General features: G+C 38.4%; 1 protein-coding gene across 1 annotated transcript in view; it reads right to left on the reverse strand.

Annotated features, from left to right (window-relative positions):
* SRCIN1 (SRC kinase signaling inhibitor 1) overlaps positions 1-14195 on the reverse strand; it is a 299672-nt gene that overhangs the window by 11621 nt on the left and 273856 nt on the right. Inside the window, exon 17 of the mRNA XM_030221850.1 lies at positions 7758-7898. Within this exon, the coding sequence (XP_030077710.1) occupies positions 7758-7898 (141 nt within the window). The remainder of the gene's footprint in view (positions 1-7757; positions 7899-14195) is intronic.

The following is a 14195-nucleotide window of genomic DNA, read 5'->3' on the forward strand; positions in this document are numbered from 1 at the left end:
AAAAGCTTTCAGTTTCGGTTTTGGCTGAAACTGAAAAAAGTAGTTTTGGTTGGCCTCTAACAGCGGGTTCCAGGTCAGAAGCATGCAGCCAGGTGAATCTATGCATTCCTAAACCCATAGAAGAGTTCCTGGTCACTACATCAAAAGCAACATAGGTTGCCTTTGCCATGAATTTTCGGTACTCCTTCTGCTTAGCCACAAACTGGTGGAGCTTTATAGCCTACTCTGATGGTAGAATGCCTGCAAAATCCACCACCCGCTCACCAAGGACTTCAAGTACATTCTCATGAAAAGCTGGTAAGAATGTATGTGGGAGGCTAGCATACCATTCTGAAACACTTTCCTCCCCAAAGAATCCAAAGTCTGAATGTCACTCCACGGGGGCATTGAGAAGTGAGACTTGGAATTCTTGGCTCTTGATAGCGGATTCAATGACCATAGAATGGTGCGACAGCTGGAACGTTTTGAATCCAGGAGCCTTTTGGACGCTATACATAGAGTTGGCCTTCTTATGAATAGGTTGCACACAGAGGGAGTTCTCCCACTGTCATTTGTACAGACTTAAGATTGTTGTCAGCTAAATCTAAATAATAAATAGATGGTTCCACTATGCTCTAATGCTGGCTAATGGTTTCTTTGGAGAGTCAGCTAAACAGAATTTTAAACGGTGCAGGGGAGTAGCTGGCTTGCTTGGTAAATGTGGATATTGACAATATAAGAAAGTGCAGGAGAGAGGTTCTGGAAGCCAAATTTAGGATTTTAGGTGGAAAGTTGAAATCCAGAGCCTCCATGGTAGTATTCTCAGAAATGTTCCCTGTTCCATGTGCAAGACCCAAGAAGCAGGCAGAGATCTGGAATCTTATTGTGTGGATGAGACAATGGTGCAGAATGGAAGATTTAGATTTGTTAGGAGCTGTGCAACATTATGGGAAAGGGAAGCCTATTCCAAAAGAACAGGTTTCATGTTAACCAGGGTGGAACCAGGCTGTAGGCTCTAACCTTTAAAAGGGAAACAGAGCAACTGCTGAAGTGAATCTTGGGGGAAAGCCATTATTTATTCAGGAGTGCGTTTTCAGAGTATAGTATTTTCAAATGTCATGCCTCTGTATAGGTACTTGGTATGACCACATTTTAAGTATTACATACATTTCTGGTCGCCTAACCTCAAAAAGAACATGCAAGAACTAGAAAAGGTTCAGAAAAGGGCAACAAATTGATAAAGGGGACATGAAGAACAGATAGGCATATTGGGGATCTTCTGCTTGGAGAAAAGACAACTGAGATGGGATATGACAGAACACGGGTCTTATCCACTGGTGCCTACACCCCAAAGGGATGCAGGAAGTCAAATGAAGCATGGGGAAGGGTCTTGAAATCTAGTATGTATCATTTGTAAATGGTCATTTTATTCAACATTATATAAAATTTATGTAGCATTGTAGTTCTAAGTATAACTTCTTTGGTAGTACAACTGCGTACTACTGTAATTTTATCGTTAATGGCTAAGCAACATATGTAGCTGTCAGTAGTCACTAGTGGACATCTGGTTTAGGAAAGGGGTGAGAGGGTTTAATTGATCAGTTAAATGGGTGCGGGAACTTAAAAAAGGTTAAGAACATTTGTGATAGAAGTTTATAAATCATGAGTGGGGTGGAACAGTTAAGTAGGGAGTGGTTGTTTAACCTTTCAAACATGAAAGCAAGAGGAAACTCTATAAGAGCTAATGACTGAAATAAACAATCTTAGAACGTTTCCCCCACAGTGCATAATCAAGCTGTGGAATCTGTTGCTGGAGGATGTGGTCAAGGTGACTATCAGTGGGTTTCAAAAGAAGTTTGGACAAGTACCTGGTGTAAAACGTTCATAACAAATTATAAGCAAGGTAGACTGGGGAGTGCTATTGCTTATTCCTGGACATTAACTATGAGAAATAGATCTAGTTTTTGGGATCTGTTGGGTACTTGTGATCCAGACTGGCCACTATCAGAGATAGGATGTTGGGCTCAATGGACATGGTCTGATTCAGCATGGCTTTCCTTATGTACTTATGTTTTAGACCTTTTTCTGGTACAGAACCTTGAGGAAATCCTCATTTATTCAGAAACTTCCATCCCCCAATGAGCAACATGTGGCTCCGGTGCTACAAGAACAGATTATACCAGTGCTAAGAAGTACTCTTTTAAACAGAATTTTATAGAGTGTCTAGGTTATATGCTTTCTTCCCAAGGGGGTACACCACCACAAACAAGGAAAAAATCCCTACGATAAACCCAAAGAGGTAAAGAAAGTAGGGAAGGGACGATGACCAACCAATAAAATGTCTATCCAGAGGTTGATCGTAGCAATTTTTAAAAATTAAACAGCGAGATATACAGACTCGACATGGGCAGTGTTTTGCCTAAGGAGTCAAGTATCTATTTGGTGCTCAGCTCAACTGTAATGAAACTGGTTGAACCAAAAGGTGCACTGGTTAACCAAAAGGTACACTTCTTAATGCTCAAACTACCAAAAAAGCGCTATGTCTGCTGTGTTTATTTGGTAGTTTGAGCATTAAGAAGTTCACCAATGCACTTTTTGGTTCAACCAGTTTCATTCCGGTTGAGCTGAACACCATATAGATACTTGACTCCTTAGGCAGGCAATATTACTGCCGAAATATGATTCACGTCGAGTCTGTATATCTTGCTGTTTAATAAAAAAATTGGTGCAATCAACCTCTGGATAGATGTTTTATTGGTTGGCTGGCATCCCTTCTCTACTACCTTTACCTCTTCTTCCCAAGGGGTACAGATAGATTGCCCAGAAAGTGAAAGCAGTACACCATTAAGAGGTCCCACAAGGAATACACGACATCGAGTACTTTACTGGATTTGTAAATTTCTACTGTAGATTCATACAGAATTTCTCTAACATCATAGTACCACTGATGACTTTGCTCAAGAAACTAGCCAAATTTCAAAGGCATCAGATGTGGAACAGGCCTTTGAACAGTTAAAAAAAAATGCTTTTGCTTCTGTTGGTCCACCCTGACTCCACAATCCAATCTGTGGTGGAAACAAACATATCTAATGTGGTTTGGGAGCAGCCCTATCATGACAACCTAACCTAGAGCAGCTTCAGACACTGAAGGCTCTGCATCTTTAATACTTATGGTAGACAATGCTCTTTACTCACTTTGATTTCCAAATCATGTACATCCTGGGAACTAAAAATAAGGTTAAAGTCCTGTGTCAAAAAAGGAGTACTGTTTGACCTACTACAGCAACAGGCTCCCCCACTGGTTATCACTGACCTGCATCAGATTGTTAAGGCCACCCTTTTCCAAGGCCTGCGGGCCATGATACATGCAACAGGAAGTCAAGTGAGCAGAGCTAAAGAAATATCAAGCACCCTATCGCTCACTAAAAATGCAAGAACCTAAAAGCTTACTTTACAAGCATCATTGGCTATACATGCCACCAAGACAGAGTCTGTCAAGATTCCTGGGTGGCCAAGCACGTTGGAGGAGCCCAAGGGACCCTGACTATATAGCATTTTATGGCCGTTTTTCATCTAAATTGTTGAATATTCCTTGTAAGTGACATTTCATTGCTGATTCATTTCTAAGAAATGTTTACTTTTTATTTTTCAAATACTTTTAAGATAATTTTTTTAAACAACTCTCATGCTGTTGAGAGTGGGCATTTTTAATATATTTTTTTATTTACATTATTTTTCATTATATCTTTCTGCATTTACACTGTATTCTCATATTCCATTTACAATATTATTCATATATTTTACAATACTTTAATACTGTTAATTTGTTTTTCCTAGTTGCTTGTGCAGTTGCTTATAATTCAGTATATTTGCATTTTTATTTGTGGCTTTGAAAAGTAGGTTGGCGCAGTTTAAGATTTGCAAACATTGCCCAAGTCTAATTTCTGATATGGTTTACACTTGTGTGTGATGTATTCATATATGAACCTTTGCTTGCAAGTCTCCCAGCTGAATAACTTTTTTAGCGTGATATTACCAGAGGAGTGGCTGAGATCACTGCTAGGAACGCTGGAATACTGACACTGTGATGCTATATTTATTCTTTTTAAAGCTATTTTCAGTTTGAGAACAGGTAGCATACTTTATTAGCAGATACGAGACACAAAAAGCTGTGGACTGCAGACTAATTCACACAAGTCGTGGAAGCTACATAAATTAAGTACTGTGTTTGAACCATATTTGTATTGTCATTTATGAAGATTGCTAAGACAAGGAGAGTAACAATATGTTTTGAATTTCAAATTCAGTAAAACACCATTTCTTTTTTTGTGACTACAATAGCATTTTTGCACAAGTATACAATTTTGTTTATCACTCTGTAGAGGGATACAACATGCAAGTGTTATTTTATAAGTATCAAATTGATGCACTCAAGGATGCAAGCAAGCACTGATATTTGGGGAGTACCTATGATTACAAATATGATCTAGCCATTAGAAAAACCTGGATGAGATGAGTTTTGGTTAAAAATTACAGGTTTATCTCTATTTTGAAGTATGATTGCAAGGTATATACCAAGATTCTTGCAAATCGGCTCTCTAAAATTGTAAGAAAATTAATTCCTCCCTCATAAACTGGTTTTGTATAAGGTAAGCTCTTCTGATAATACCAGACTTTTTTGTCACGTATTACAAGTAACTCAGCATATGGGGGAATCAGCTTGTGCGATTTCCCTAGATGCTGAAAAAACGTTTGACTACATTGAATGGAATTTCTTATTTTCAGTACTTCACTGGTTTCATCTTGGTGAATTATTTATCGATACAGTTAAAGTGCCATATTGAAATCCTATTGCATGTGTACATGTTAACTCTATTCTAACCTTTCCCAACCTCAAGAGGCACCTGTCAGGGTTGCCCCCGTCCCTGTTACTTTTTATCTATTATTGAATATCCATTCCTCTGAAAATATCAAAAGTATAAGCACAGCAGGTATCCCACTGAAACTGTCTGTATATGTAGATGATGTTCTTTTGTACATGTCTTCTCCTGAAAGTTCAGTCCCAGAAGTGTCAGGGCGACTGAGATTTTGGAGCTCTCTCTGGATATACTATAACCTGGTCCAAAACTGAGCTTTTGTCACTTAACATTTGTTGTGTTATAACAGACCTCCCCTTCTATTCTTACTTGTCGGTGCAGAGAGGATATAACATACCTCAGCCTAATTTATAAATTACCTCTGCATGACACCATAAATATTAACATGACCCAGATATTAGAGCTGGATAAAAACATGTGTTATAGAAGGTCCCCACTCTATCTCACTTGGTGGGGTAGACTAGACTGTATAAGAATGGTCTTAATATATATATATTATTTGTGGGGCTAAGTATACTCCCATTTCAATTCCCTAAGAAATATTTTAAAGATATAGAAAAGACCCTCACCCATTTTTAATGGAACAATAAAACTCCAAGAATAGCATTCCAAAAATTAAAGCATCCAAAGGATATGGGGGGGTGGGGGAGTGAATTTCTCAGTTTTTGAGCATTATAATCACACATTTCTTTTACACACTGCCTCCTTGTGGACTTGTGATTCTATATCAGATTCTTAAACTATATACTTGTTTAGACCTATTCCTCTTAAGCAAACTTGGCTTGTATAGTATACACAAAACGAAACAAATTGATATCATACAGAATCTAGCCATTACAAATTTAGCTTGCACTCTTCCCTGTCCTATTATTAATACTCTTGATGCCTCCCCCTATGGGACAACTCCTTTATATGTAATGATCATAAACCTATTTATTGGCCAAGCTAGATTAATTGTGGCATTTATCTCCTGAAATATATCATACATCAACATTCTATCAGTTATTTGAACATTTACATGAAAATATTCTTTACCCTATTCACAACTTTTTCATTATCCTCAACTTTGTTCATGTTTCACATCCAACAAAATTATTTCTACTTGCATTTCTTCACCCCGAGATGTTTAAGATCTTGTCTAAAGCGTTAATTTTAGGTAAATCTGCTTCCAGGCTTTATAAACTATTTCATAATAAGAATCCTACTGACATCACTACATTACAAAACTTATGGTCACTGGATGCTGGCCTCTCTTTCTAAAGGTCAGTGGTCCAATTTTTGGTCCAAGACCAATAGACCTTTAGGGCTAGATTTAATAAATGGTGCTCAAAATTGGCACTCCCCCAAAAAATCAGCACTCAAAGATGAGTGCCCATTACAGAATAGCACTGAGTGCAATTTCAGTGCCATGATTTACACCTACTGAAACCAGATGTAATTCCTGGCGCCCAATTTGGGTGCATATCCCCGGTAAACTATAACACTGCAAGCAAATTTTAGGAACGCCCTTGGCACACCCATGCACCTCCCATTGCCATGGCCCCTTTTGGGTTGCATGCTATGGGATTTGAGTGCATATTGTTATAGAATAGCGTGTAGCAAGATATGAATGCAAATTCAAATAGTGACAATTAGCACCCAATTATTGGCACTAATTGGTTCATTTGCCAATTTAGTTGGGTGCATATCTTGGATCAGCACCAACTATCGGTGCCCAGTTTAGGACACCATATATAGAATCCAGGGGTTAGTGTGTCTGCTTCAATATTACAGTAATTACTCTTTTAGATGCACAAAGTTTTGTGGACTACAATGACAATAAACAGCACGTTCTCCAACCGCTGTTGGCCATGTAATGTCCATATCGAACATATGATTTGTTCGTGTGCTAATTTACAATTCTTTTGGTTAAATGCTTGGGAGTGGAATCTCTTATCTGTTAAATCTACTTGTCTTAGAAACTTATTATACTATGATCTACTTTTTTATCTGACCACCTATCTAAGGAAAAAAACCCTCTGATATTGAGATCAATAGCACTGAAAGTAATTTTTACTGAGTGGAAAGATAATTTAAAAAAAAAACCTTTTCATTTTGGTTAAATTCTGTTTACTTTATAAATATGAATCTTATCTTGCTGAAAACAAATAAATATGTTGTTAAACATATCAAAGTCTGGGGACCCTTCAAATATTTTGTGAATTTGTTCCTTTCTCTAATGCATAATGTATATCAGCTCTCTTTCATTAACGTTTGTGCTACTTATTTATCTGTATTTTAACATTTTTTCCAATAAAAATGATCTAGCCTTTTTCATGGTTGCACTGTTTACTGTGTGTCCAGCTTAGTTAAAACTTATGAAGGTCTCTCATTATAATTATAGTTTATGGCATGTTAACACTCAGGATTGTTAGATGATTATCATTGTTTATTTTTGTCCCGGTTTGGGGATTTTTGGGTGATTTGGTTTTCCTTTCATAAAACAGGCATAACTTGTGCTTTTCTGCACCACTGGCTAGGTGGTCTGTTTATAAAATTACCCACAGCATGTCCAGGCAAGAGAAAAATGCTTACAGATTCCATCCATTGGCACCCAAAGGACTTGTTCAGAGAGGAACCACAGGTTCCATCAGAATTCAAGCCATGTGTAAAATGTATATCTTTGTTGCTCTTTCATGTGTGCATCATTTCTCCTCTTCCTCCAACCCCCTGCTCTCACCCCTCACTAGCTATGAGACTGAGTATGCAGTAGAGCAGGAACTCAACAGCAGACTCTTGATGGGTCTGAATTGTAAGCTGACTGGGACTTTTAGGTATTTTCTGAAGAGCACTCCTGTCCTAAAGTAAACCTTGTAAGCTCAATGACTCTGCACACTGACAGCTACCTTAGAGATAAGCTACCTGCTGTTGTCCCTGGATTCTCATGTACTCCAGTCTTTGCTTCATGTGCTTGCTCTTGTCTGGACTGCCCTGCTGTGACACTTTCAGACGAGAGGCAGCTGGATTTACCATCTTCATTGCCGGTATGGAGACACCACCACTCTGCAGAGAGAGAGAGTCATAAAACATACAAAGATATAAGTAAAACCTTCATGTTCCAGTTGATGAGCTCATGTCAGATGCAATATCACTGTCATCTAACTATACATAGCAAGTGCCCTTTACCATGCTGAGGACGTCGTCATTTATTATAAGGCACCTCGGGCAAAGTTAAACTATTACTACCATAAAATGTTTATCACTTGCTCAACAGAGCAGTATTTTGTACCCTTATTGATAGAAGACCAGCAATATGTTGTCTCTGTACAAATAAGTACCTGTATTTAATATGCAAACCGCTTTGAATGTAGATGCAAAAAAACACAGAACGACGGTATATCAAGCCCCATTCCCTTTCCCTCTGTCCTGATTATATCCCACTATAATTCTCTGAATGCCCGTCAACTCTCTCTCTCTCTACTGCTAAAGGTAGACTAACACCACTGAAATTATCATAATAGTTCAAAGCATCAATGTTCTGTAAAATGCATACTAACTGGACCATCTCAGAGGGCTTAATAATTAGAGTGAAACACGGCAGCAGAAGTACAAAGATATATTGATAAACAGAACTGGGAGATGTGACAAAGTCATAACATGAATCCTCTTCCTTCACTATTTCCTTTTTCTACTATGGATGAATTTCTAAACTATGCACTCAAACCACTCCTAGTATACAAGCAGCCCCAGAGAGCACATCTGAATTTGAGACTAATCCAACTCTTGGACAATCTGCTAAGTTTTCTCCTTCTCTGTCTTGCTTTTACAGGATATCTAATTTTTCTCCATCTTTATCCCTCCTTATAAATTTGATCAATTCCCATCATTTTCTATAAACTGCATTAACAGGTTGGCATCTCAGAGGTATTTTATATTCAGACATTAGACTCCGTCCCTTAGAAAAAGGAAAAACCTCTTCAGACTCTCCTCACTGTACTGTACAGCATTTGGCCCTCTACAGGCTTCTCTTATAGAAATCAGATTTGTCCTGCCGAGCCTTCTCACATGGAATTAAATTTTATAAAGGAAGTTCAAATTAGAATTGAAACATCCCGCTAGGATTTTAGATCAGGATCTCCCAATGTAGAACTTGTCCAAAATAAGTGGAAAAAATTGATATTTATGCTTTGCTGACATTTAACACAAACATCCATTTTAGAAAAATAAATATGTAAAATATCAGTGGGTCAAAATGGTGGAATAGCAAAATGAGTGTTTATGTTCCAGAATATAATTGTTTATCTTAGCCATTTTGGAATCATATATGTTTATTTTTCCTAAAGCTATCACAGAGCCTGGTATCTCTTGTCAGTCTGGCTTTTGGGGGACATCAAGCACTGGGGGATTAAGGGGGCAACTTCCCCTAATCCCTGTAGTAAAGTACTGCTCAACCGAAGCACTTTTCTGGAACCTAGACATCCTAGGTAGTAGGTGTAAATTTCAAAGTCAGTCTCTTAGATATTCTTTCCTCTTCTGAAATGGGGAATAAACATTTTTAGGATTGCCCCTAGCACAGTCCAAAACACATCTGATGGGAGCCACAAAAAAAAAAAAAATCAAACTATGTGGAAGTTAGGCAATCGCCTAAGTAATACCAAATTACCTGTTTTTGACCTGCATATATATACACATGTATCCCAGTTTATAATGTTATTAGTCTAGTAACTTAGTTTAGTTACTGGACTAATAACATTATACATGGCATTGTATTCCCGTGTATTACATTATTTTAGCTAATATTAGTAGACTGCATACATTTTGCTAAAACCTGAAGTGCATTTTGTACTAAGTCAGAGTAAAAGCCAGATTCCTCACATTCCTTCCCATCTGATAAGGAAAGAGGCCTCAGCCAGAATCCAGTTTTTCCCTACATGGTCAGGGATTTCCCTATTGGCTGCTAGGCAGCCTGGGATGGTCTATTTTGGAGCTCATTTTTCCCCTCCACCTTTTCTCCTTGACTCTCTCTGCCTTTTCATCTCTTTTGCTGGGACTGTTGGCCTTTCTTCATGTAGAGGAAGCTCTACAGTTAGGCAGAGCTCCAAAGACAGACAGGTCGGGATTCTGTTTCTATATGTTCCTGATTCCTGGCTTCTGATTTATATGTTGTATTCCTGATTCCTGCCCACCTTAATCCTGTGAGATACATCGATCTAGAGTATGCATATAAAGTTAAGTTATACCTATATTAAATGTCTGAGTGTTATCTGCACATATCTCTGGGAAACTTAAAGAACTGTAATAGCCATGGAGAGACAGTATAGACTGAAGGCAGTAAAGAGCTTACAGTGGGCTGCCTAATGACCCAGATTGGGAAGGCAGGATAGGCTGTAGCTGATAGCTTGTAGTAGAGGCTGCCTAGCTGACAGGCCGTAAAGGCTGTGGGTTAGTTTCACACAGAGCTCACAGTATAGGCAGCTGCCTAGGGGCTTGCTTCAACATCCATATCATGCCCTGTTGTCATTTGCCCATTCTTCAGTTTTACATGTGTATAGCCTAACTTTGTAAAACTGGAACTTAGATATTTATGCTAGATTAATGTTTATGTGCTGGTTTATGCACATCTAAAATGTAAATGGTGCTTCTACAATAAGCACCTTAGTCATTTACTAATAGTTAGCACAGTATTTGCCACAGGCCCCATCAGAATAAAATGGATTCTGTGGCAGAGAGCATGTATTAACACCATTAGAAAATGGCTCCCATGGTGACCTGCTCTCTATACATTACCTATCTTGCTTTCCTGTTTTTGGTAATCTTTGCATCAGGGCATTTCAAACTATATCTTGGCTATATGATCATAAGAATTGCCACACTGACACAGACCAAAGGTCCATCAAGCCCAGTGCTCTATTTCCAACAGTGGCCAATCCAGGTCACAAGTACCTGGCAGGATATCAAAAAGTAGCAAGATTCCATGCTACTTACCCCTAAGGATAAGCAGTGGCTTTCCCCAAGTCTACCTCAATAGCTGTTTATGGACTTTTCCTCCAGGAACTTGTCTAAACCTTTTTATGCCAACTGCTTTTATCACATCCTCTGGCAATGAATTCCAGAGTTTAATTATGCATTAAGTGGAAAAATATTTTCTCCTATTGGTTTTAAATGTACTAACTTCATGGCATATCATCAACTCTTTGTACTTTTTGAAACAGCAAACTGATTCATGTTTACCCATTCCTCAGTATTTTACAGAAATCTGCCTTATCGCCCCATGCCATTTAAATGCTATAGGTGACACTTACCAGTGAATAAATGGCAATTTAATGTAATCACCCCGTAACAAAGTCTAATTAAATTGTTATTATTAAATATTTTGGAGATATTTTCAGATACAAAGCAAAATACACAGTTGCAATTGTGTATGGAAAGGCAAAAATAAAGTCAGCAAACATTTTCTGTATAGGGATGGAAAAATGCAATGATAAGAAGACATGATTCAGTCAGTCAGATTTCCAAGTAAGGAGAGAAGATAAAAGCATCTTTAATATCTGTGTGATTACAGTACAAGACCAGTAAAAGAAAAAAAAAAGACAGAAGGGAGTCTTTGAACTATAGCGTATATTGATGTGTATGTATAGGCTGCTGATCAGAATTACATTTATCTGTAATATACAATGAGCAGATATTTAGGACCACACACGCCTTAACAAGACCACAATGAATGTGGCTCAGATCTTCCAGAGCTCATAACAAGAATGCTTAGAAATTTATATAATGTCTTTTATACAAACAGGTTCCTAATAATCTTTAGAAATTAGTATTTCAAAAATGTGCACAGAGCCATTTTTGGGTTGGAAATTGTGACTGCTAAATTTTAAAGAGTAACCTGTAGAACAGGTTCCAAAAGGCAAGTGAAAAAAGTTATAAATGTGTGCTATTCTGAGACAAAGATGACTTACTTAAGGTGGCATAAGGTCAGGACGTTTGGCCTAACCAAACTATCATGTCCAAGTCAAATCAACTGTGAAAGTGAGAAATTCACTCTCTGGAACTTCTGGGAAAAGGCTAATTTCCATCCTGGGATAAGATGAAAAGCAGCCCCCCCCCCCCCCCCCGATCTCTCCCGGGTATCAGTAGAATGAGGAATCTACCAGATTTTCAAATCATCCTCTCAGTTTGTATACTTGACTTAAATCTGCTCAGTCAACCTGGCCTTTTCTGTATCTCTTAATTCTAAGAAAGTTTTCTGAGTAGGACTGAAATTGAAATACTGCATCATGTGACACTAAAATAGAGGGAGGAGGGGCAGAAAAAAACATCTTTTTATATAACCTTGTTCCCTAGAACTCATTCTGATACAATATGCAGCAACCTTTACATCCATACAGATGCTAGAATTCACAGGTATAATGCAGTGAGTATTCAATTTCCAAAGCTCAGGATTCTGACAGGTATGACTGTTAGCTGAAGGTGCAAAAGCTGCCTGCATTGCTCCAAAAAAGTGACTATAAAGCAACAGCTTACAAAATACCATCAATCTTCCTTTGCACATATGGCATTGTAAATAGACTGCTGGCTGTAAACAAGCTTTATGCCAAGAAAACAAATGCAGTTAAGGGCATAGAAAAATCCAGGTTAACCACCAAGATTTCAGTGGAAGTCCCCATATTCCCCACTAATTTCACAGCTTTTCAGGTGATGCCACGTCATTATCCCCCACCAAAAATTCCCTGAAAGCCTGGAACTGCAGCTGAAATCCAAAGAGAGAGCAGCCAAGGAAATATTAAGAGAAAATACACCTTAGGACTGGAGACTGGGAGCTGGGGCTTGGGCAACAATGGAGGTTTCTTCCCAGTAGACCGTGTCCATAAGTTAACGTCCCTTTGTGAAGAATTCTGATGAGGAATGTTAACAGTCCCATCCCTCTCTGTGTCACTGAACATCTGTTCACTTGATTTTTCCTTTTCTAGTCCACTTTCATTTAGATTTCCTAATTGAACTATTCTTGGATTCTCCTGAGACAGAAGAAATTCTGCTGTCTGGTGACCACCAATATCACGAATCGTAAGTTCCAGCTCTCTGATGGATTCCTCAAAGCTGTTCAATCTTTTGTAAGTGTTTTTACAGATTTCCTGACTTCTTGATGATGTCACATTGCAAGGAATAGACAACTCTCCTACCGATGACCCGTTATATTCTGGATTTTCAGCAAAGTTCAGTACGCATCTCCTTCCTTGCATCTGTTTTTCATCTATATATAAATTATTTTTTTCTTTTTGTTCACATGCCAGAATCTCTATGATTCTACTTACAGATGCTGCTCCAGACTTTATGGCTTGTGACAATGCATGACAATGTATCTTCGGAACCCTCACTTTGAGCTGTTCAGACACCCCAGTTATGCTATCTTTACTATGAAAAGACTGCCACTCTGACACAGGAAATGCTTGGTTTGGAAATTCTTCTGGTGCTTCTCTTTCAGTCTGTTTAAAATCTTTGCCATCAAGTTCTTTGCAAGCAGGTAGCTTCTCCTCTAGACTGTGGCTGGACATTTCTGTTTCCAGTTCAGGAATTCTACCTTTATTCTGAAATTCAGAAAAGCTCCTATACTTTTCATCATCTTCAATGATGGATGACAGCCTTTTGTAAGCCATTTCAAGCGTCAAGGTTTCTTCAAAGATTATAAGGATGGCTTGTTTGTCTAAACTGATAAATGATTCTTCAGGGACAATGTCTCTGAACCACCCATCTCTAAATCCAACATTCAAAGTATAGACTTCTTTCCCTTTCTCTTTTGCTAATTCATGAACTTCGTTTCTGGACAATGCCTGAATCTTTGTTGGTGTGATTAAGACAGCAATGTTGTCTGTTGTACTAGCATCATTGCTATTGGGTATCGAGGCTTCATCAATGTAGAGAGGTGAAAACTCACTTTGTATAGATTGGGAATGTGCCTCTAATGACATAGACTGAAACATCTCATGCATATCTTCTTGAACCAAAGATATTCTATCTATTTCAGAACAGCTTGTCTCCTCTGAACCAAGTGCCGCCTTTAATGGGTTCCCTTTGAATTTCACACTGCCCTTTTCAGGCTGATAAGTAGCAGATTGTTTTTCCATATCTTTCTTGTATGACACATTAGTACTGGCTTCGCTATACTCAGGATCACTTGCTTTTTCAGTCAGCTCAAAGTCAACTTCAGTAGGTGATGATGGGTTTGAAACCCCTGTCAGGACAATGTGAGGGAGACTGAACATTCTTCTGGCTGGAGATACAACATCCCGCTCCTATACAGCAAATTCAGAAACAGGACGACGTTAATGATCAAGATGATCACAACTTTATAATGGAATTACA

The sequence above is a fragment of the Microcaecilia unicolor genome, chromosome 12 (assembly GCF_901765095.1).
Source record: "Microcaecilia unicolor chromosome 12, aMicUni1.1, whole genome shotgun sequence".
Taxonomy (NCBI): Eukaryota; Metazoa; Chordata; class Amphibia; order Gymnophiona; family Siphonopidae; genus Microcaecilia; species Microcaecilia unicolor.